The sequence below is a fragment of the Empidonax traillii genome, unplaced genomic scaffold (genome assembly GCF_003031625.1).
Source record: "Empidonax traillii isolate 1590-97213 ecotype Southwest subspecies unplaced genomic scaffold, ASM303162v1 scaffold391:size1093220, whole genome shotgun sequence".
Classification (NCBI taxonomy): Eukaryota; Metazoa; Chordata; class Aves; order Passeriformes; family Tyrannidae; genus Empidonax; species Empidonax traillii.
In genome coordinates, this window is record NW_020955584.1 from 220,770 (window position 1) to 244,286 (window position 23,517).

Sequence of the window (23,517 nt, forward strand, 5' to 3'; positions counted from 1 at the left end):
AAAAATGAATATAAATAGTGTTAAACTTTCTGAATCTCATATACTGCCAGGAAATCATTAACATTACATTTAACAATTTCAGGTACTTCTGGTTTTGAACTCCAGTTTTATTATTTATGGAATCTTGATTGCAGGAAAAACATACCCAGCACTTGTATTCAGATTCTGTTTACAAAGGAGCTCTGTCTTCTCCCTAGAACTTGCATAAGAACAGAAAAGTAGATTATGTGGTTTCTTAATAGTTCTTCACAAAGAGTCTTCTGTTTCTGACAAATGGTTTATGCAAATGTATTCTCTGAACTGCTTTAAGCAGTACTCATGGAAAAATGACATTTTGCAAGAGGGAACAATGAATATTCAACGCGTCATTTCTTAGGTGAGCTAATAGACAGCTTGTATTCCAAGGCCACTGCCATTCTCTAATTTTGAAAGTTTGATAGAGGGCAGGGAAGTATCAACTGGCAGTGGGAACTAAAAAGCAGCGGCTCTCAGACCTTCCATCAGTATTCCAATAAAGGTAATTCAGGGCTTTAAATTACAGACTGGAAGAGAATTTTCAGTTTCTCCAAGCTCAACTAAAGGGCTGTTTTACAAAGGGCAGTATGCAGTATCTGCATCCTTGAAATCATAGCTACTGCAGGGCTATGGAAGGGCAAGAGGGTGAAGGCTTCACAAAAGCCTCTCACAGATATTAATCCCTGGTGTGAATGGCACAAAAAAGAGGCAATTTGGAATGTACAGGCTGTATCTTACAGGCCTTATTCATACAAGCAGGCATGCTGAAGTCAATAGCTTTGTTTGTATTGGGCTAGAACTCGCCTGAGAGGAAAGGCTGCATGAGAAGCCCTCATTTTGCTGATCCAGTTCAGAAAGGATGTGTTGGCAGTAGGAATTTGACCTTTTCATGACAAAACCAATTTAAGCCATCAATTCACATACAACTGCTATATAAAAATTATGCTTAATGTGACAGAGAAAAAGAAACCAAAAGCACTAGAAAAGGCACGTTAAAGAAGCTGGAATATAAATGTTTTAAGCCTCTTTTGCCTCTCATGCACCTCATGTGACAGCAGTAAGCTTTCTGAGTTGAGACCCAGGAGTGAGCATAACAGTTTAAGGAAAGTAGGCAGGGCTTCACTCTCTCCTCCTATCATTTCTGCACTCCTACTGCTTTTCCCAAATATTTTTCTGATTTGAAGATAGGATGTAATTTGTTCTCAAGACAACAAGAGTTGTCCTCAAGAATAAGGAAATCTCATCTTGTCCAGATCCTTTGTATTTTATTCTTAGTAACCTTCTACATTTACCAGAAAGCTGGATAACTATATCTGTGAAACTTAGACATTTGGAGATAAGAATTGTTCAGAGAATCTTCACCCATATTGAAAACCAGATTAGATCTCTCATGTTCATTTACAGCAAAGGTATTCAGCATATGAAGCAGAGTAATTAATACCTTTGATCACCAACCTTCTCAAGTTTTCACATTAAGTGCAATTGGAGATTGGAAAACAATTTCATGCATATAAATGTCTTCTAGGAAGTATATTTGATTAACAGGTGACCTCAAAAGAGAAACTTTTGGACATGCTTTAAAACTTGCATTCCAAACAACGAATTTAACAGCAATATTTTAAAAAATATTCACAATAGATATCTCATTTCCACACAGTCATTTGAAGTTAATAGCCCAAATTCAGTGCTCAGTTACTTCACCATAACTCCTGAATTAGTTCAACCAATAATCCATTCATTCAGCAAGGTTATTGTGGACAAGAACTCAGCAACTGAGACTGGAGATCCTGCAGTACTGAATCGGATCACACTGAATCTGCAACAGTTGTTTTTATAAACTGTGCCCAGAATAATCAGAAACTTATTGCTTAGTCCAGATCTACCTAATAGTAATGTATGTCAAAAAGATTGTAGTCTTCAACCTTTTTTAGTTCTATTAGCAGAGATGCTTTAAGAAACTTTCCAAACCAACTGTTGTAGGGGTGAGTAATAAGAAATTCTAATCTACAAGTAGCAACATCATCCACTGCTAGGCATTTAAATTAATCTTCAAGGGTGGTGAAAAATCTGACCTTCTTTGTGGGGGGTGGGGCTTTGCTAAACAACTGTTTTAAATGACCTTATGTGGACTGTATGTGCTAATATCAAGATTCTAAACTGACCATTGTTTCCAGCTTCTCTTGGACAGCATTTCTGGCCAACGAACAAGCAAATATTGAAAGTAAGTCACAGAGTAAAACCATTACTGAAAACCCCAAAGAAGTGCTCCATTTGTAGATTTAATTAAGATATCATGCCAATAGAAAAGTACTTAGTCGCAGAATAACAATTTCCTGCTGCTGCATATGCACCAAGACAAAACTGAAAAGTTTACTTTCAAAGCAGGAGATACTGGTCCTGCCACAGCTGCCAAGACCAGTGATACGACACTCTTATAGACAATGACTGGAGTTGGTTTAATAATTTAACTTCGTGGAAATCCTGATCTGCTGCTTGACAGAGAGGAGGAGACTGTCAGAAGAAAGGTCAGGTCTGTACTTACTCTCCCTCGAGGTCAATTGCTGGACACTGTCAGACATCGCAGCCAGGGTTACTGGCTTATTAGTCAGCCCCCATTTTGGAACAGATGAAAGACGCCTGGATGACAGACTCTCAGCATCACCACAGCTTTGGATACCTAACTTCACGTGGCCTTTCAAAATCCAAATGCTGCTTAGTGTGAGGAAAGGTACTAGGCTTTGTGTCAACTGCCCGGTTTGCTTACCTGGCATCATTCAGGGCGAGTCTGACGTACATCTAAACATACTTTATGTGGCTAAGTAATGGTGGTGGCCAAATGGGGTGTTCTTACAGTGTAAAGCCATGGCCAAGAAGCTGCACTTCTTACTATGGGTCACATCTGGGAAAGAGAGAGAAATTAGAGAGAACAGAGTAGTTGGAGCACTCCGGCAGCTCCCCAGGGGATCATGGTCCTCTGAGATCTGTGCAGGGCCTAAACAGGTAGGAAAAGCCTTTTGCAACATGTATCTAGGGCCAGAGTGAAAGAGGGATTTGGGATGCCATATCCAGTGCTGATCACTTCCGTCCTCCTTGGTGTCTTCAGCTCAGGCTATGCACAGCAGAAACTTTAGACCAGCTACTGTATTTTAGCAAATAAAAGGCCCTCTAAGCTATTGTCAGCAAATGAAAATGAGTCATTACTTAGATTTGCAATTTCCAGATATTACTCCTTCTGACAAATAAATAAATATGTACATGTGCATCTAAACCAGTAATCAATGTCCTCAGTTTGCCCAAATTATTGCATGTCCAGTTGCAACTAAAAAATCTCTCATCTCTCCATCAGACTACTTCATTTGTTATAAATAAAACCCTGGTGCGGGCAAAGCCATATCCCAAAAACTTTCCACAGACAGGCACAGATAGGTGTTATTATGTTTGGAAATCACATTTCTGACAGCCATCATGAAGAGAAAATGGCTTAAAACTTGACCAGAGGCAATACTAAGACTGCAACTGAAATTAGAGTGTGAACTCAGGCCCCTATTATTGTAACCTCAAAGTTTCTCTCAAATTCCTTCTTGGAAGTCATGCTTGCACTACTTAGAAAGATACTAAAATACTTCTTATATAACTGCTCAGGAAAAGCTGTATATGGGGAATAAACTACTGAGCTGGCATTAATTTAATTTTACCCTAGTGTTCTGCAATACAGCATATTTTACATCAGCTTCACTGTGTAAGGTTCTTCTATCTATTAACTTGAAGAGAAAAGTTTGACATTAAATTTATTTCTTGGATAAATTACTGGATGCTTCTGAAGTCTACACTGAAGCATGAAGTGATAGTGTCTGCTGAAGCCATCAGTTCTTATTGACAAGTCTGGTTAAATTATCAGGTTGTATGTAATTTTATTTGAGTGTAGGAAAATGAAGGTTATAGCCAAGAACTTGGTGGGGTTTTCTTTCCTGAGATGATGATTTATTCATTTTGGCTTCAATAGCTATGGTGTCAGGCGTATTTTATATTTTTCCAACTTTGACACTTCAAACATTTGATTTCCCTTTGCAACTTCCAACCTAAAACATGTTTCCCATTATATATATTCAAGTGACTGCCTTGCACACACTGACTCATGAGACTGGTTTTTATTTTCACAAAATATATAACCCTATTTGAATAAAATACAGATGGTGTCCAATACATTAAACACAGCAAATTTGCCATTCCCTTCTCCATCCCTTCTGTGTTCCCTTCCCCAGATTTTCTGTGGCTGTAAGAAATCTTATCAGCCTCAACAGCTCTGGGAGGACATGACAACAGAAATTTGATGCCATTCATATACAGTTTGCTACAAAAAAAAAAAGTGCGTTTTTTTAATTATTAGCATTTTTTTCTGTAGGATCCTGCATATGGAGCTCAGCTTTAAAGTGAGCTTAGTTCCCCTTGGAAGGTACTGAACAGGCAGCTTCACAGTGTCCTGTGATAGAGTTTGAATTAAGGGCAATCAACACAGCATATGGCACCAAGGTCCCAGCTGGAGCAGATTCAGTCTCCTCCTACATCACCAAGCAATTTAGAAGGAAAAAAAGCGCAATATACTAGTAGTATAGCAAATTAACTGAGTAAATTAGTAAAACCTGCTGAAATTATTGAAGAAAATTGTTCTGGGTTTGCATACTTCATAGTGTACACATGCATAACATTTATTTGGAATGCACAAGATTTGGGTTTTTGAATAGGATTCTATCAGCATCACTAGATGGCATTGGAGGGTGCTTTATCTCATCATAGGAAAACAGTCTACAGTAATTTTTATTAGGAACACTACTAGTTAAGGAATTCATCCCAAGCAAGCCAAAGGCATGTTCTATGCAACCTTGGTGAGGGAATTGCAATATGAAGCAAGAATCAAGGCTGGTTGAACAGTCACTGCATTGCTGCAGTTTCCTTCTGTCACACACAAGGAGTCCACCACCTCTGAGCAAGAATAGGACTGAAATTTGGACAGAAATAAATTGCACAAGGTATAGAAGAAACTGTGAAGTGGTATTACATGGGCTGGCACCTTCAGAGAGGTAAGAGTTAATGTCTTCCTTAGATGTAGAGTGGAATGTTTGGTACTGCATATTTGTTCCCCCTCCCCCTGCCCCCAGCAAATTATACAAACATTATTATACAAATGGCCTTTCTGTTTTTCTTACACCTTTTTTACTACATAGTTCTCATGTCCCTTTCCTATTACTTTTAGAATGAGATATGTTTGCCATCCTGTGATATTTTTGTTTAGCATCAACGTTCACTTTGGAATCACTGCTAATTTTAGCCAAGAACTATTGTCCATTGATTGTTACTGCAAAGAAGCCACACAGAATCAATTGCACCACTGCTACCCTGGTTTCTGAATTGCAAGACCATTATTACACTTTAAGAGCTCCCTATTATTCAGACCCTTTAGCAGTTGGTAAAAAGAGGCAAAGAAAAGTTTGTTCGCCTATGAATACACAATTCTAGGAGCTCAGTCTTTAAGAAATGGAATGTATATCAGAATAATTATAGGTCACGGAACATATGCTGCAATATAAGGCAGCAAAATGGTGATTTCTTTTCCCATCTGCCACTTTGACCCACAATCCAAGTCGTTAAACTTTTCAATTCTCCAGGTAGACAGTGCAGAGTCTGTTCAAAAATTCACTGCCTGTATGACAAAATGTGCGTAATTTTTTACTTCTATAATATTCCTTCTCCTTAAGAGCTGCCATTTATCAAAATTCTATAATGAAACAGAAATCAGAGACATGTACAGATGAAAACCTGACATTTAATTGAAACGTTTCCATTCTTTAAACAGGCTTTAGGTTTGTAACTCTTGGGAATTAAAGGACAAGATGGTAAACCATTTAAAAATAGTAGGACTTGTGCTGATCAACAGCATGAATGTGGCAATACATGCTAGCAAGTCATATGAGGTTTTTAATAGGTCATGAACTTGCACAAAGCCAAGGTCTTGTATAAAACATTGAGTACACCCACTTCTAAAAGTGCCAGTGTGCCCCTGGTCATCTATTTATTTGACTGGCTGCTCTGCATTCCTTCCAGTGTATTTATAGAAAGCTGTAATTCACAAATACCAATTTGTACCATTATCTTCATACATGCCAGGTACTTGTAATTTTGAAAACTGGAAATTGTTCTTAGGGCATACTTGAAGTTGGCAGAAAGATGATAAATAAGAAAGGCATTATACCTATTAAGTGGTGAGCATAAAGGTGTAGAACTCATATTCCCTTCCTGACTATCTTATTAAATAATATGTCTTTAACTTGCTGCATCTTGCTAAAGCTTCCATCTAAAAGTACGGTAAGTTGTCATGTTGTCATTGTTTAAATCTCACAGGAATTCTCACACACACACACGTGTGTATACGGGAAAATCGGTGTATTTTTCCTCACTTGCATGGTTCAAAGATTTAGGTCCAAGAAGTAGGTTCCACAGAGTTCCTACTCCATAGATACTTGAAAATCTAACAGTCTGATTCTATTTTGCATGAACATAAATCAAGGAATAACTGAATTACACTGGTAAAATCAAGCTAAGTAAGATCAGATTCTGGCTTTATCATTTCAAGTAGCCACCAGATAGTTTAGTCTTCCTTCTCAGCCTCACAGTCATTTGCTGAAAAACTGTGGTTAGTGGGAATTTTTTGTTTAAAAGCCACAATTTCTAATAAATGTGTCGTTTGCCCTCTGGCTTGACATCAAAGTCAGTTTCATAAGAGGGTGGCTCCTACTGAATTATATTTCCCCTCAGTTTGCATAGGGAAGTGGAGCACCTATTACAAAAAAAGGCAACTGCTGACTGCACAGAACTACAAAAGGAAGAGACACAATGTCTTGCTTCCTTCACATTTTTAAAATGTACCTCTTAAAAGCACCAATTACAACTTGAAAAAAAATCACTTGTTATTACTTGCAAGAAACATACTGGAATGAGTTAAAATGCCAAGGTCCGTGTCTGTGTTGAAGGAAGGACAAGGACTCTACATGCCCTGGGAGCTCCAGAGGCAGTCAGCCCGAGTCAGCCCAACGTGTCTCACTCCTCCTTAAAATGTAGAGAGAGAAAAAAAAAAAAAAAAAATATCCCATGATCACATCTCAAAACATTAAGCAGAGTATCTTTGTGAAGTCTTTATATACCGACTGCTTTCCACAAATTTTCCTCTTCTTCAAGCCCCTTTTTTTCAGTCAATTGATGAAAACTTCAGATGAGTCTTTTCAACCCCAACCTGTTTGACTTCTTTCAACACCATTTCACATTTTGACCAAAAGGTTAGGGATATGTTTTCCCAGAAAAAACTTGTGAACAATCTTGCCACTCCCTTTTTCCGTTTTTTTCTTTCTTTTTGTTTTTTTTAATAGTAGGCTGCAGTAAGTCTTCACAGAATTTAGTGCTAAAAAATACAAGACAAAGCTCTCCTTACTTTGAACATCAATGTATTCATATATTACTTCCTGACACGCAGTATAACATGATCTCTGAATGTTCCCTATCACCTTCCATGTGCTTTGAATTATGAGTCCTCCAAATCATTTGCTTAATCTAAATTATTGTCAACAAGAGTGTCTTTTTTTCTCTAAATAGCAACAGTGCATGAAGGCTCAGGGTCTTATAAACACGAATAGGGGCAGCACCAGCAGAATAACGGGACATATTTTGCCTCTCTCCAATTCTCCTTGGAGTGCATGGCTCCTGTACGTCCCCAGGTGTCTGTTACAGTGGGAGGGAGGAGAGGAGCCATGCAGGACAGCTCTGTAAGGAGCTGCTGGGGCTCTGCTCTCCAGAACCATAGCAGAGAAAGCCCATGTGGGTAGCTATGACATACCATGAGCTGTGGTACAAGTTGATAAGGTAAATTTCAGAGGAAGGGAGAAGGTCTTCACTGTGCACCTACCACGGTCAGGTCCTGTTCCAGGCCAGTGCTCCCCAGTGTTACCACACCACATACAGTAACTGGCAATAGGAATACTCACCTTTATGCTGAGTTGCACTCCTCCCTGCATCCCACTCTGCCATTCTTACAAATCTTAGGGGAAATTTGGTGGTCCCAGCTGGCAGAAGGACTAGGCAAAATGTCTTAGTGAAGCAGTGAGTGGCATGGAAAAGCACATTAGGAATAGCTGTACTAACATTAAACTCGTCTATCTCATGTTGAAAGAATCTCTCTGAGATTCTTCACCAGCATCTCACTGCCCATCCAACCCCCTTTACTCTCTATACTAACTTACCTGAGCTCCTCAGCTGGCAACAGGGGCTGCTTGTTTTCTGGCTTTGTCTCATAGCGATGAATGTTCTTGGTGACATCACTGATTTCACCACAGATTTCTTCTAGATGTGATGAGAGTTGTAACCACTTGTTTCCGAAACTGAATAAAGGAGACCTCAGCTTTCCAGTTAAAAAGATGCACTGAAGTTGGGGAGAAAGCTTTAAAAAATGACCAGAGATGAAACAGGAGGCTCAGACAAAATAGAGAAAAGTAGAAGAACACATTTTTATTTGGATCTAAGCAAAGACCAAAGCATGTCTCCCCAGCAACCCTCAGGATGTCAGACCAGAGGTGATGCTGGTCAGTGCTTGCTTCACTGCCTGTAGTCCATTCACAGTGGCAAAGCTAAAGTCACCCCTTCACCAAACCATCATGGAGACAGTGGGCAGGTCTTGGAGGTGCTCTGAGCCACAGATCAGCCAGGGCTCTGTGGCGTTGAACCAGACCAAACACTCAGCACAGCCCCTCACAGAGCTGCAGCACCCACTGCCTCACGCAGCTCTCACCTCTCCAGATGAACTCAACATCCTGTTTAGCACTTCATTTTGTGCACAGCCAATCGGTTTTTCAGTGAGGAAATAAGCTCTCCCTGTTCAGTGCGACACGCACATAAATACGTATACACATACACACACGTGCACATGCACACGTGATGCAGACATCAGTCGTTTAAAGCCCTGTGGGTGTCTTCTTTCATATTTCTACCTTGTGGCTTGAGGAAGCCAGGAAATGTAAAAACCAGTCAAAAGTTTAGGGGGAAAACCAGACATAAATACCTTTTCCACAGAAAATCTGAAGCAGGTTGACTGGCCCAGAGCTGCCAACTCACTTTGTGCCTTGCTTCCCGCTCCTCCTCCTCCTCCTCTGTGGCTTCTCTGGGGTTTCCATGCCGTGGGTGCCAGTCAGGCACTTTGCTGAATCAGACCTACTGCTGCCAAAGTCACTTTCTCCAGAATTTTACCAGTGCTTATTACAGCTGTTAAATTCCCTTATTGTAGTATCACACCTCTCTTACTAAGATTTTAATCAACATTTCCACTGGAAAGCCTTACTCTCAGAGTTATAAACCTGCCTGTATAAAGTTGATTACTGCTGAAATTTAAATCCAGCCTCTTGGCTCACAGCTATGTTTCTTTCTTGATTACTTGATCTCTGTGTGCAAAAGCTGATGTAAATTGGTTTGGCAAGTTTGTTTTAATTCTAGGGATAAACAATTCCTGACTTAAGAGGCGCTTTTTTTCCAGTGTGCAGAAAGTGATGGAATGAAATTATCTGAAGTTACCTGACTACAACAATAAAGTATTACCCTGGAAACTTTCATTTTCTTTTAAACGTTGGCATTTTTTTCCTAGGAATGTAACTAAAGAATTTTAAAATCAGGAGTATTTTTGGAACAGCGCAGTTCTTAATGGGAAGGAAATCACAGGAGGTTAAAGACTTTTAAAATACATACCAGCACCTCAGTGCCAACAACCCATATCACTTCAATGAACTGCGCAGTATGTGTTGGCATGATTTATGTAGCAATTTTAAAAGAATCTGTAGTGTTTGTTTATTACCACAGTATGATTGATGGGTTCCTAAGTGCATGGTGACACAATCAGCTGAGCTATTACGGTTGGGAGTTTGATAATTTGTGAGTTACGGCTGCTACAGCATGTCATTTCAGCCAATTGCCAGAAGCCATTAGGGCATCAGTGACCTCAGACAAACCATGGTGAGACAAGACTTGCTGCTGGTTGGACCATCTCTCCTGTATGGTCACATTGCTGCCCTGGCTCTGCTACTCTCCTTCCCCGACCCTCCTAGCTAAAGAAAATACACCGAGCAATTCCATCACATTCTACTCTCAACATTGCCCCTTCCAAATGCTAAAAGACTGGTTCCAGCACAGCACAAAGCACAGAATGGGAAAGTCTGCTCACCCGCTGTCTTCTAACCATGGCTCACCTTGTGACAGGCAACCACACAGACAAAGCCACCAAGTACCCCAAAAACAGACCCTTCACTGGGAGTCACTGGAACAAGCTTTCTGGAAAAACAGTCCTTTCTGGAAAAAAATATCCCAGGTTTAAGTTTAAATACAATACATTATGTCTAAGTCTTCAGCGGAATTAGCCATCTACTTGAAACGCACATACAAAAAAAGCAAGAATAAAAGAAATTTTATTTGTCTTTTATTTTTTTTACAAAAATAAACAATTTGAAAAACAAAAGCACATTTTTTCCTGACTGTACAAACTACAAAACAGTATGACATTGGTCACTTTAGCATTTACTTTATTGCTTTCACTGAAAGCAAATTCTCTAGACACACCATGCCTGTAAGACACATTTTATAAAGAATTAAGGCTAGCATTCATTTGACATCATTAAGGTCATTTACTTCATTCACTCTAAGAATTAGCAAGCGATGCCTTAGAAAACCAAGGATCTGATGATAAAAGGTACAAATAACTGCAAAACAGTAATTAAATTAGTACTGTTCCACCAGCTGGACTGCTTTGCCAGTCTGTCAAAGATGTGGCTTCTTGAACAATTCAAATTTGATTCAAAAAAAGTCTTAAGCACGGGCTTAATTGTAAGCATATGCCTAGGCCTATCCAGCAAAGCACTTGGGTAAGTCGCTACCCTTTCAGTGGGACTTTTCATATGCTTATGTGATTTGCTAGATCTACAAAATGGCTCTTTCAAATTAAAAATGAAACTTTATGATAACTTTGGAAGCAAAAATGAAAATTAGTTACAGTCTTGCAAATCTAAACATAACCAGTTCCTTCCGTTTGACAAATATGCCGGCATTGCGTATTCGATAGCTTTAACACAAATGCTGATTGTCCTCAGTAACGTTTGCTATCCACGCTTCAGTTACTCTGTTGTGATTGTATGTGCCCAAACAAATATCAGCATGGAAGATACAGACTTCCCATAGAAATTATCAACTTTCATCCCTGTACACATATGTAGAGGTCAGAAATGTTGTGGTAACCTTGGTTAGAAAAGCTAGAGCTGCCAGGTGATTTATAACCAAAATTATACTCTAACAGTGTATCATATCTTGTATTTTGCTTTGTTTTTTCTTTTTCTGTTTTTTTAATCACATTTTCAAAATGTTATTTTATTGCACATTCATCCTGGTCATGCAGGTTTTTTCTTTAAAGTTTCCTTTAGCACTCTATAGATTAGAATGAGTAATAGTGCAATTATTTCACCAGCCACAGCCATCTTCTACCTAACAGCTGCCTATATTTATACACAAACAGCTCTTATCACTCACATGTCAGACTGAGCCACTTTAGGTGTCAGTCTGTCACCTTCACATATGTTATCTTGTCAGGATCAGGCACAATATGATTTGAGGCCATCTTGAAGAAGACAAGCTGCCGACCTGCATTAAATAGGAAAGAGGGGAGAAGAAAAAATATTTACAAGTGAGCAAAAGGTTGTCTACGTCAAAATATTGACATTGCAAATTCCAGTTCAACCTATGCACTCTTCAGGCAATGCGAGACTGAACTCCTGCTTAACTTCAGCTGGTATAAACCCGAAATGCTTTTGTCTAAAATGACACCGAATTTCCCCTGGTTTCAGTATGTTTACTCTTCCCTAATTATGGTCAAGATACAGCTGAGCACAGCTAACACAATAAAAGAAGGAAAGGTCTAAAGATTTTAATATAAATTTCACATGAATTTTAAAAAAGTATTTTAAGACTCTCCCACTGATACAAACAGGCTTGAGTTAAGGGCTTAAATGAAGGCCATTGATTTGACTGTACAGGAGCAGAATCGTATTTGCATACTTGAATCTTTACAAAACTCATCAGTGCAATGTACACTAAAAACGAGTTTCTCCAAAATAGGTCTTGCCAATCACTTCGTAGCTCTGGGCTTTACACAAGCTGGAACAAGGTTTCTATTCCTTACACAAAAAGTAGCAACTAGTCGTAACAGCATGGGTAGTGTAAGGCACCTGCCACACTTATATCCTAGGCCTGTGGGAGCTGAGTTTTGGTATTGTGGGAGCCACAGCATGGTTTTCTATCTCCCCACACTTACTGACCTGGAACCTTATTCACATCCCTGCCTCCCAGTGAGCTTCTGCTGCCCCACAGACCTGCATCATCATTGCCTTTCCTTGCAGCAAAGACCACAGAGCTACTTTCCACATCTGTGTCCACAACCAGCCAGTGCAGAAGAAAAACTCGCCCCCATTTCAGTGCAGGTTTTATCTTGGGGGAAGAATATGAAAGAACATGGATTTGGTCCTCTGTCCATCATAGAAACATGACTCTTTTCTTTACTCTTGTGGGGTGCAGTTTGCTCAGGGCTGGTTTGCAGTTTGCAGCAGAGCTGGCTGGCCCCAGCTGCCGGGGCAAGGAGCTGTCCTGGGCACACAGGGAAGGGCTGCGGGGCTGGGAGATGGCTGCAGCGTTCAGCTCTTTGAAACCCTCATCCGCTCTGGAGCTGCAGCTGGGGGGAATTTTTAGCAGAGACTTATCACAGAATCACAGAATAGGTTGGGTTGGAAAAGACCTCCAAGATCATCAAGTCCTACCCCTGATCCAACTCCAGTTACTACATCATGGCACTAAGGGCCATATCCAATCTCTTTTTAAAAACCTCCAGGGATGGTGAATCTACCACCTCTCTGGGTAGGCCGTTCTAATGCCTGATTACCCTCTCTGTAAAGAATTTCTTCCTAACATCTAACCTAAACCTCCCCCGGCAGAGCTTGAGCCCATGTCCCCTTGTCCTATTGTTGGTTGCCTGGGAGAAGAGACCAACCCCCACCTGGCTATAACCTCCCTTCAGGTAGTTGAACAGAGTGTAACATTTTTGTTTCTCAGATAGCTCTGGAGTTGCTTGAAATAGGCATAAGTCTGGTGCAGCAGCAGTGTGCCAGGGCCAATTCTACACTTGATGCCAATCGGCACCGCCTGCCTGCCTTCAGGGGAACCACAGACCTTTTGGAAAACGTATTGCTCTTTTCAACAAGTGTATTCTGTTACACAAGAAAATGAGTTGTGGTAGCAAATAGGGTTTCCCCTGGAAGGTCTAATTCTACTTTTACCTCTGTTTCCACTTCTTCTTCTACCAGGCTTTAAACCCTCCCTTCTCATCATCCTTTAGCCAAAGCTCTACTCATAAAAGCACAGTGTTCCCACCAGTGCCAGGGCATCTCTGACACCAGCTGGGAAGTCGCAGCTAGATACACAGAACCTGTTTAGTTCTGTTTCACACTGCAACAACCATATGGATTGGAAAGATTTATTTAAATCCAGATGTTGGACTATGTCCTGCACATTTAACTGTGGAAACAGGTCACAGGTTTTATTTCTGCTACTGTGTTTTAGAATAAAATTTCAGATCCTGTGCTTTGGTAAATTATGGTCCATGTGCTGTAGCCAAGTAGTACCAGCTCCTGTGAGTCTGTCTGTAAGTTTCTGTTCCCCTGATAGCTGGCAAAGAGAAACCTCACCAAAAATGAAACTGCCTTAGCTGAAGCTCCAGAAACTACCTTACTTCTAGATACTTGTGGCTCCCACAGCCCAGCACAACACACACTCCCATCTGTATTAAAACACTTAACATAGCCAGAATAGGTGATTCAGATGCTGCTTTCTGCTCCACAGCATCCATGACCTACCTGTCCAAGTCGTCTGGTTAGTTAGGACAAAAGCTTTGCACTGGGAGTAGCTGTCACAGATCTCAATGGCTTCATTGACATCAAACACGGAGAGGAGGCAGCCCTTATGATGGTAAGATGGCCAGCATCTGTAGTTCTCATCAGGAATAAAAGCTTCAGGCACCCGTCTGTACTCTGCAAATAACCAGAGCAAAGCAATCATTTTGAAAGCTCCAGTGAACTGCTTGTTTTTAACAGACAAGGTTTATTATAAGAGCTTAGGAGCAGGATATGTGATGGAAAAGCTGACGGGTTACAGTGTGCCAGCCCTGGTTTACTCCCAAACGTGTTTATAGCTCTGCACCTTACTTTCCTTTTCCTTTCCTCCTTTCTTCTTCTCACCTTTTTTCCAGAAAGTGTCTGTAAATAAACAGTCTGTGCACAAAACCCTTTCCCCTTCCCCACTGCGTAGGCGAGGCTTTGGTTTTATTAGGAGTTTTACAGGAAGAATGTCCCATTGAATAAACAGCATCCACTTGAATGAACTGACTCACTGTCCTACTTCTCAACAGTGAGCAGGATTGTCAGGGTGAGACCTGATCAGGCGTTCACAACCCTCCCTCTCCCTCAGAAGAGCACGCTATTTTTCTCCGGCTCCTTTAGAGAAGGAAGAAAAGACAGGCTTTTAATTAAGCAAACTTTTTTTGCTTGCTCAGATTAGGACAAAAGAGGAGTCACTTGACAGGTCTCTGAAGAGAAGGGGGGGGAAAAAGTAACGGGAGCATGTCAGCGTGGTCCTCGCCCAGCGCCTCTGCGCTGCCCTGCCGACTGCTCCTCTCCCTTGGCTGCCATTCAGTCTCACTTGCCTTTATGAGCTGCCTCTTGTTCTCTGTTCACAGCTCCTCTCACTTTCCCAGCCGCTGACGGGGGTTTCTCTAACGAATGCATCAGCAAATTCAACTAATCATTATAAACATTTCTATTTAGCATCCAGACACGCAAATTAATGGTTCCCTCCTGTCTCTCCCTTCCATGTCCTATTCAAAAAAACTAAATACATTCTGTATTTCTTCTAATTTTATCTATTATGAAAACCAGAGCCGCCTACCCTGACTCATAGCCTATTCTTAAGTCACTTCGGTTCAGGCATTTTCAGCCCGGCTTTGCTGATTCAGCCTGCTAATATTTCATACAGCACATTGTACAAACACCACCAAGTCAAAAGTGAGTGTGTCTACTACTCTAAACTGTCAGTATTTCAACTGGGAAAAGAAGTACACTTCTGCAAGCGCTCATTCACACCACAGAGTCTGGAACAGTGGGAAATAAATGCAGTAAATGCATTCTATTTTAAGCCTTGGGCTCATTAAAAGTATCATAAGAAACATTCCTAAACAAGAAGCAAAATCAGAGCTCATCATGCCCCAGTTAAATAAAAAGCAAAAGAATTTTTATAATTCAGAAAACATAGATTCATGCACAAGAAGAAAAAAAATGTAGTTCCACACTACAAATGGTCATTTCTCCATCAAAAATATATATGCATTTCTTCTGAATAAAAATCAGAGCAGAAATCAAACTGCTACTGTCTGGATAGGTAAAGTCCCTTTTTTTTCCAATTTCCATATCAACTGTAGTGTAACAACAATTACATGTGAGAGAATAATATTTTCCTATCTCCATATGGCAACTGCTGAGTATTGATTTGTACCTAACAGCCAAGGTCAGTAATGTGATGTGCACAAATTAAAAGCAAAAAAATCAATTCACTGTAGTTAGCACCACATGTAACCATTTGTATCAGCATATGTGCCATGTTGACTAGATATAAAATGCGATTACTCACAACTCCTCTTTGCACACAACAGAAGCGTCACCCAACATTGCACCATGCCAAGTCCAACACCACCGAGGACATTCACAGAAGGATGGTCCTTACTGTGGCAGCAGAGGGTGAAGCAGCTGCCTGATTCTCTGTGTCAGAAGGGAGCGTGCCTGGCCCTTCCCCATGGCACTTTTGGAGTGTGACAGGCTCCACTCTGGGGCTCGGAGGGAGCTGCAGCATCCCTTAGCATGCCATCATGGCACTATACAGAGCAGCCTCATATCACATCGTGTATTTTTCTCCATGCAAGTGAGAAGTCCGTCTGGAAGATCCTTATTTTGAATTACTATCCAATCTTAAACTCTTCTGGGCACAAATATGCTCCTCAACACACCAACAGCACTTCCCTTCTCACCACTGCTCCTGACACAGCTGTCAAGGGTTAGGCTCTTGGCTGATGCAAACAGACTTCAAAAGAGCAGCAATGATTTACATGACCTGAGGCTCTCTCAGAGGTAGGAGATAAAGTTCTCCCTTTCCATCGACTTTTTCAAGGTGACCAAGCCTAGTAAATCATTTGAGCAGCTTGAACACATTAATCAAGAGAGTTTGGCCAACAATAACTGCAATAGTGATGGTAAGGTCCTGGTTTGTGGGTGCAAGAGAGGATGGAAACAGCCATGTCAGTACGCAGGGTGGTCTCACCATGCAGCAGAGTCCTGTGGCTGCCCCTACTCTCCTTGCTGCTCCCTGCCAGCTCCTACACAAGGGAAAGTGACAACCATCTCCAACGACTCAAGGGAACAAGGCAGCATAATAGGTACACAGCAGCATGACCCACATGCAGAGAGCATTTTCCTTCGGCTGTGAGACCATCAAGCACCAGACAGGTGAAAATACAGCCACTGGAGTTTAAGTGAAAGCACACAGTCATACAGGCTCCAAAAAGGCAGCCGCTGGCAGGCCCTCAAGCTGGCACAGACCGCTGAATGCCTGCAGTCTGGGGATTTAACTCTCCTACCTGTGCTGCCTGCAGGGAGGGGAGTGGGATGCAGTGAGGGGGAAAGGCAGGAAGACAGTCTCTCTCCTCAACTGCATGGCAGACAGCAGGGATGGCTGCCTGGGAGTACCTTTCCTCAGGAGCATCCCTCAGCCACAAGGAGCAGAGAGTGGGACACACAATAGCCGTGCACTCTGGTTCGTGCTCCCAAACCGGCCAGGCACTCCCACTGCCCTGGAAAGCCAACATGGGATCTCCTCTTAATCTATTACAGTCAGAACTTTGCAGAAACTCATTGCAACACCAACCAAGGGCTGGTCTGAGAAAACTGTATTTGTGTTCTCAAAACTCACTCTGCCTCAAGCACAGCAAGGTAGCTGCCTTGCCCATTTGCACAGTGAATCCCTGAAATCTCTTGCTTGCACAGTGACGATTTAGGGAGCTGACCCTTTAGCTCTTATATGTATGAGCTGCGAAGAATGGCACTCCTCTCACATGAACTAGAAGAACCCTCCCAAAGGATGCTCCTCCCTTGAGATGTGCCCCCATCAATGACATTAGCTTCAACTCTCAAGAGACTCAGGCTTCCCTTACACTTTAAATTATCATCTTGGTCACTACAGTGCAGTTACTCGCTCAATTAAGCAATATTTCAATGGTTTAAAGACAGCTCCAGCTCAGGTTTTTGTCCTGCCAAGACCTGAAACTTGCTTAAATGGAGTCCTTGGAATTTGAAGGCTCACGGCAGTAAATCACATCATAAAAAGGTCAAAGTTCTGGTCAATTTCCAGACTAATGGTGTTTAAAACCAATAAATGCTTGCCTAATACTATAAATGCAGCCATAAATTTACACTTTTGCATACATACACATAGCTTGACACAGAGTATATAAAGTCTATCAAGGTAATGGCAAGGAACAGATCAGAGAAGTGCAAGGAGTTTCTACTCATATCGCAACAGAAAAAGAATCCTTTCCTCCATCTACTAATTTTGCGAGGATTGAAGCAAAGAAATGCAGTGCAGTAAGCTTGATCTTGATGTCTCTTACAATGGATTTACTCCAGCTTAACATATGGTAGCTAATACAGAAGCTCACACTTACACAAATAAATCCTATTGTGAAACATTTTTCTGACCTGTAAACATTTTTAAACTTCAAAATGTCTTCCTATGCTGAATCTGGCCAATCCTCAGAAGTTTGTGTTTGTTATATTTTCAGTAGCCTTAAAATGTTTTTAAGAGTTTGTTCTGATCAATCAAAACACTCGACTTTGATCAGGCCAAAATCTTCTCAGAAGTTTCTCAGCATGCTAGCCAGCCCCTATGATGGCCACAGTGGTACTCAAACCAAGCTCACTTATTTCTTGTAACAAGAGAGGCATCTTTAAAAGCAACTTGCAGCATCTCTGACCAGTGCAACAGCTATAAAAGAAAGCCAATGCATTAAACTCTTACTCTAAGCCTTTTCAGATGAAAATTCACCTGCATTGTTTCAAAGCCAACTACAATCTATAAACATACTCATTTTGACGGTACTAGACTGAATTATATAAAGAACTCCACAAGTATATAATAAACTATGTGAAACCGCCTGTGGTTTCCCTCTGTTAGCCTGTCTGAATCACCCTAAATCTGACTTTAATCAGTCCTAATGACCGTTTATTTCAGCCACAGCAGCCAGATTGCATTTTTACTACCAACTACAGCTACTTGTTGGAGATTTGCCCAGTTTTCTTTTCTAGTTATCACCTGCCAATACACCGTGGGTCAATGACACAGACAGAGCAATGTTCATCCTTGAGAGAGAAATCATGTTGCTCCTTTTTCTCCCTCCTTTTCTTTGTCTGCTCTCAAGAGGAACACTAGCAGTCGACTCTCGAATTGCTTTTAATTGCTTTGCTTACAAGTAAGCAGAAAGAGCCTGATCTTGCCAATATCAGCAAAAAGTGGTACTGAGCAGTGTTTTGCTCTACAAACGGTCCCCTCCGATTCCCAGGGAGCTTATGGAGAACAGAATCACATCCTAAACAGACAAGAGTACACTTACGTTTTTAGTACGCTTCATTTTACGCTGAAATTTTCCTCATATTTCAATACCTCACATTTAAACGTGCTTCTGAAAACGAGCCTTGCAAAGCCCTATGCACAGTTTGCTACGGAAAGCTATTTTTTTGGTATGTCTGAGAAAATGAGAGGGTAGGCGTATCCCATGTGTCTCTGCTTTCAATCATTTCTGACGCATCCCAACTGTTCAGAAAGACAGGCTGGCCAGGCAGGCCATGGGTTTGCTGTCAGACTGAGAGATAGGACTACTTCTTTGGTGAGTATTTCCGTCCTTTGGCTGCTTCCTGAGTGCAGGGTGGAAGCAAAGTGAGGCTTGTCTCTTTTTATGCGTTCTATTGTGCTTACAGTAGAGCCATATTTAAGTCGGTATGCAAGCTGTCACCGAAACACAAATAAATAAGGAGAAGAACACCATGTTCTCTTACATTTTATTCCTGTTAACATGACACAGCTGGAGCATTTTTCCTGCCTCATGCCACACATCCCAGGGCTGCTCACTGGGCTGTGGAGCTGCTCCATACCCACAGCCACCCTTCAGCACACACTGATTTACTGAAGGCAACTAGCCCAAAATGGTCCTATAAATACTTATAAACATAAAAATAATGATGCTGACAGTAGACAAGCTAAGAGTTGTCTAGGGTCACGTGTGCACGGTATTTAGGCTTGAAGACAGATGCCTATGGGGTTTATAAAAGACATTTGGCCTTTAGTGTTCTGGAAAGGAACTGAGGACCTCAGCAGAAGGTATTCTACCGCACACTGCCAAGTTGTACACAAAGAGGTTTAGCAACAGCAGAACACATTGCTCAGTGAACAGAACACCTTGTTTTCCCCATGGTGGAGATACATGTGAGCAACACAGCCCCACCGTACTACCAGTGTCCTGTGGGTGCAAAGGAACCTGCTCCTGTATTCCCCACATGCTGGAATTGCCCAGCTCCTGATGTGAGAGCCCTGCATGCAAGGCAGAGTCTAGACGCAGATTTTTTGCCTGTGCGTGCAATCTTGTGCACCTTTCCCCCTCAGCCTCGAGGTCTCTGGGAAAGGAACACGAAAGGCACGAGTGCCAGATAAAGCAGGAATCTGGGCTGCAAGGACTGGGCTGCAGTAAGTTCCCAGCTGAGCCTTCAAGCACCATTAGCAGCATACTTTCAGCCTTTCAATTATGGCCTGCCACAGGATATAGAAACTGCCTCCAACAATATTCCAGTAGCCTTGCAAAATTTCTCTCTCACACAGACGTGCACAAACACACATCCCCCCCTCAATTTCAGTAATTCTTGGGTGGATTTACAATTTCCTAAGCAGGTTGCTATAGTGACCCTGCAGAATATTTTTTTCAAAACACTGTTGTACTGTAAATATTTATATACAGCATAATCCTGCCAAATTGTCTTGGGACAAAGAAAACAAAGTGTCTTTGCTTTATGTCCAGCTTTTTTAGCTTTGAGAATGTACTTTCAGCTAACAACAGCAGCTAATTATGCCTCTCTGTGGGCTTGCACACCCCCAGACCTAATAATGGGTCATCTATTAGCTTTAATGAATAACAAAGCTATCCAATTTACTAGTGTTAGCTGATTTCATGCATTTCTGAGTAAATTCTTAGTTAGCTGAAGGGCTAGGGCTTAGCTCAAGGGCCAGATACTCAGTTGGTACAAATCACTGTCCCTTGATTGAAGTAATAAAAATGTTGATACTGGGGCATGACTTTACTGATGAATATCAGTAGGTTTTTTTATAGTTTTCTTATCTGGACAATTAATGGAATTATTTAATCATTTTTAGATAAAATATGTCAGGAGAAATACATAGTTTCTGTTTTAATTTACATTCTTCTGGATTCCAGCAAGAGAGGCCAACAGTCAATGGAATATAAAAGTATTTGTTCGTGGTGTTGGTTTAAACACTGCAATGTTCCTATATCAACATTAACAGTAGTGTGATTTATGATTACAGAACACATACATAGCTATCCAATGTCTCCTGCGCCTCTACTCCAAGATACTAAACCAAAGTCCAGAGCATAATATAATTTACAGCACTATAAAATCTTTACAACTGAAGCACAGTGAAAGCTTAATATCCAAGGCCTTCTGTAATATGACTATGTCATCTTGTTAAACTTTATTTATGGGAACACTAGGACTGACAAGAACTTTCTTCGTGTCACTTCCCTACTGCTTATCAATATCACCTTTCTCACTTTGTGGTGTTCACTGGAGGAGGTCTTCCTTTCAAGAACGTAAGTTCAGATAGATAACACACTGTTTCTTCAAAGTTTATGTTTTAGTTGCAGCCTTAGATCACTTGTCCAAGATCATGATCTCCTTTTTCCTACTACAAATTTACAATGCTCTATCCAAGACAATGCGTAATTCCAAGCATTTAGATTAAGGCAAATTCTGAAGCACCGTTACATAAACCTTCTGTAGTTTCTTTTCAGAAACAAAACAAAACCTTCTAATTCTCGGATCTGAATTCTCCTTCAGTTCTGCTTTTAGACCAGAAAGGCCTTATTTTGTCACAAGCCCTTGGATGCCAGGTGACTGGCAATTCTTGCCATTTCTACTATTTGTGAAAGCAAAAATCCTGGAAGCAAGTCACCTTGTGAGTTTTCCATCATCTAGAGCAAAACTGATGCAAGCTTGTGCCTTTATGATTTTGGCACACCACCATATGAATGCAAGGCTGACTAACTCTGATCTGGTCTGAGAATCAAATGATCATCTCTAGTTTTATCTTAACTTAGCACTCGGTTGAAAAACACTCTCCTTGAACTTTCCCTATGCTGCAGAGCAACGCAGAAAATATTTTATAAAATCCCACAATCTTAAAAATAGGGCCAAAGCAGGACCTCAGCTTGGAAAAGTATCACAGTTGTTCCTTTTAATTCCTGTCTATCCCTCTACTACTCACCAAGATTAATACAAAATATTTAATCTGCTCAACTGTTCAGCCTTGGTTTCGGTGGTCAGGATGCCACCTCAGCTGGGAGCATCCTGCCAGTGGAAGAGGTTGATTGCTTGGTTGATTCCCTTCTGGGAACACCTGTCACCCTCTCCTGCAACTTCCCTGTACCACAGGAGAATTTCTCATTCCATTACCTCTGGACAATTTCTAATTAGTAAATTCTAATTCCATAATCTCTGGATTGAGAATATTAAAAATTAATTTCAGCATGGTATTACCAGTCAAGTATCAGCTGAGGAAAGGACATGTTTGAAATAAGTATGATACAAATAGGTATGTAGGTGTATTTTTACCCTCCTGATACAACTTCTTCATACTTCTCTGGCAAGTAAAGGGAGTCTTAAAATAGAAATAAATTACAACACCTTCTCTGTTTGGTTAAAGTAGCCTTAGAACAAACAAGAAACAGGCCTGCACATCTTAAACACATGGCAGCTAAGTCTGAGAACACATCGCTTTTAAGTATAATTTCCAGTAAGATACCCGATTCCTCAGGCTTGCCATTGGTTGAGAACATTTTCCTATCAAGGAATTCAGTATTACACTCAAGGTATTTAATGTAGATTAGTCACATATGTCACACAGAGCACCTACAGACTTTCAACATCTTTGGTCTCATTGTAGTGTCTAAGTCCATGACCAGTGTCCTACAAATAAAAAGGGTTCCTCGCAGAGCAGGGCATTACTAACCCCAAACATGGCTAGCAGATTCTGTGTTATATTATCCAGGACTCTACAGAATTAAACTAACACAAAAATGTGTAATTACTACAGTAGCCAAATACACATGGAGCTCTGCTCCGTATCAGTAGAAACCTGCACTGTTACATTTACTACCGCTGTCCAAAGCTTCTCTCCTTGAGATTCTTTATAAACATGACAGACCTCTAAAATCCAAAATTTCATCTTGTCCTGATACAGCAGTTAGATCTCAAATCAACCTGCACTATAGAACAACTTCAGCCCTCCTGGCACTTCCTCAACAAAGGACGTGTTTGTACTATTGATTGTACTGCTGAAAATAATTTTGCTGTGTTGACAGGCATCACTCAGCACAGATTGTGATGAAAAGATGAAAATTAGAAAGTTAAACGAACACCTGCAACAATTTTCCTGCCAATTTTACAACAAAATAAATATTGAATTATTCTGATAAGTGGGTCAAATTCATCCCTGGTATCATGGCCCTTTGAGGTTAACAGTGCTATGACCAGAATGACTCCTGTGTTTCTTTCACTGAGCAAATGCTTCACTGAACTTTTCAAACTCCCTGTGCCAACATTCATCTTCATTTAGAACCCATCCTTCCCTCTTTACTGAGCTTTTGCAGAAAAGCTATAATTTTCCTATCAACTTTTAGTCAATTACATTGACAGTTTGACATGAATATTGTACATACACAAAAATAATTTGCAAAACAGCTTCTACAATTGTTGAACTAAACAGTCATTTCCAGCATACATAATCTTCTTTAATGTTCAGTTCCTCAGCTACCCCTTCTAGGAAGACTAGGGCTCACTTCATACCACAGTTTTAGTAGCACGCAGAGATTTTATGAAAAAGATTCTATTACACAGCTTTGTTTTCATCCTGTCCTATTTATTTATTTATTTATTTATTTATTCTATTGCTAGCAGAAGCTGAGGGACACACTTTTTTTCTCTTGCAAAGGAAGTAAAAATT

The 23,517-nt window shown here is 40.8% G+C and overlaps 1 protein-coding gene across 1 annotated transcript in view; it reads right to left on the reverse strand.

Moving 5' to 3' along the window:
• Nucleotides 1-10,489: 10,489 nt before the first annotated feature.
• The window catches only part of PKDCC (protein kinase domain containing, cytoplasmic), a 38,463-nt gene continuing 25,435 nt past the window's right edge, over nt 10,490-23,517 (reverse strand). Inside the window, exons 6-7 of the mRNA XM_027893504.1 lie at nt 13,989-14,162; nt 10,490-11,727 (exon numbers count right to left, since the gene is read on the reverse strand). Of these exons, the coding sequence (XP_027749305.1) occupies nt 11,642-11,727; nt 13,989-14,162 (260 nt within the window). The 3' untranslated portion in view covers nt 10,490-11,641. The remainder of the gene's footprint in view (nt 11,728-13,988; nt 14,163-23,517) is intronic.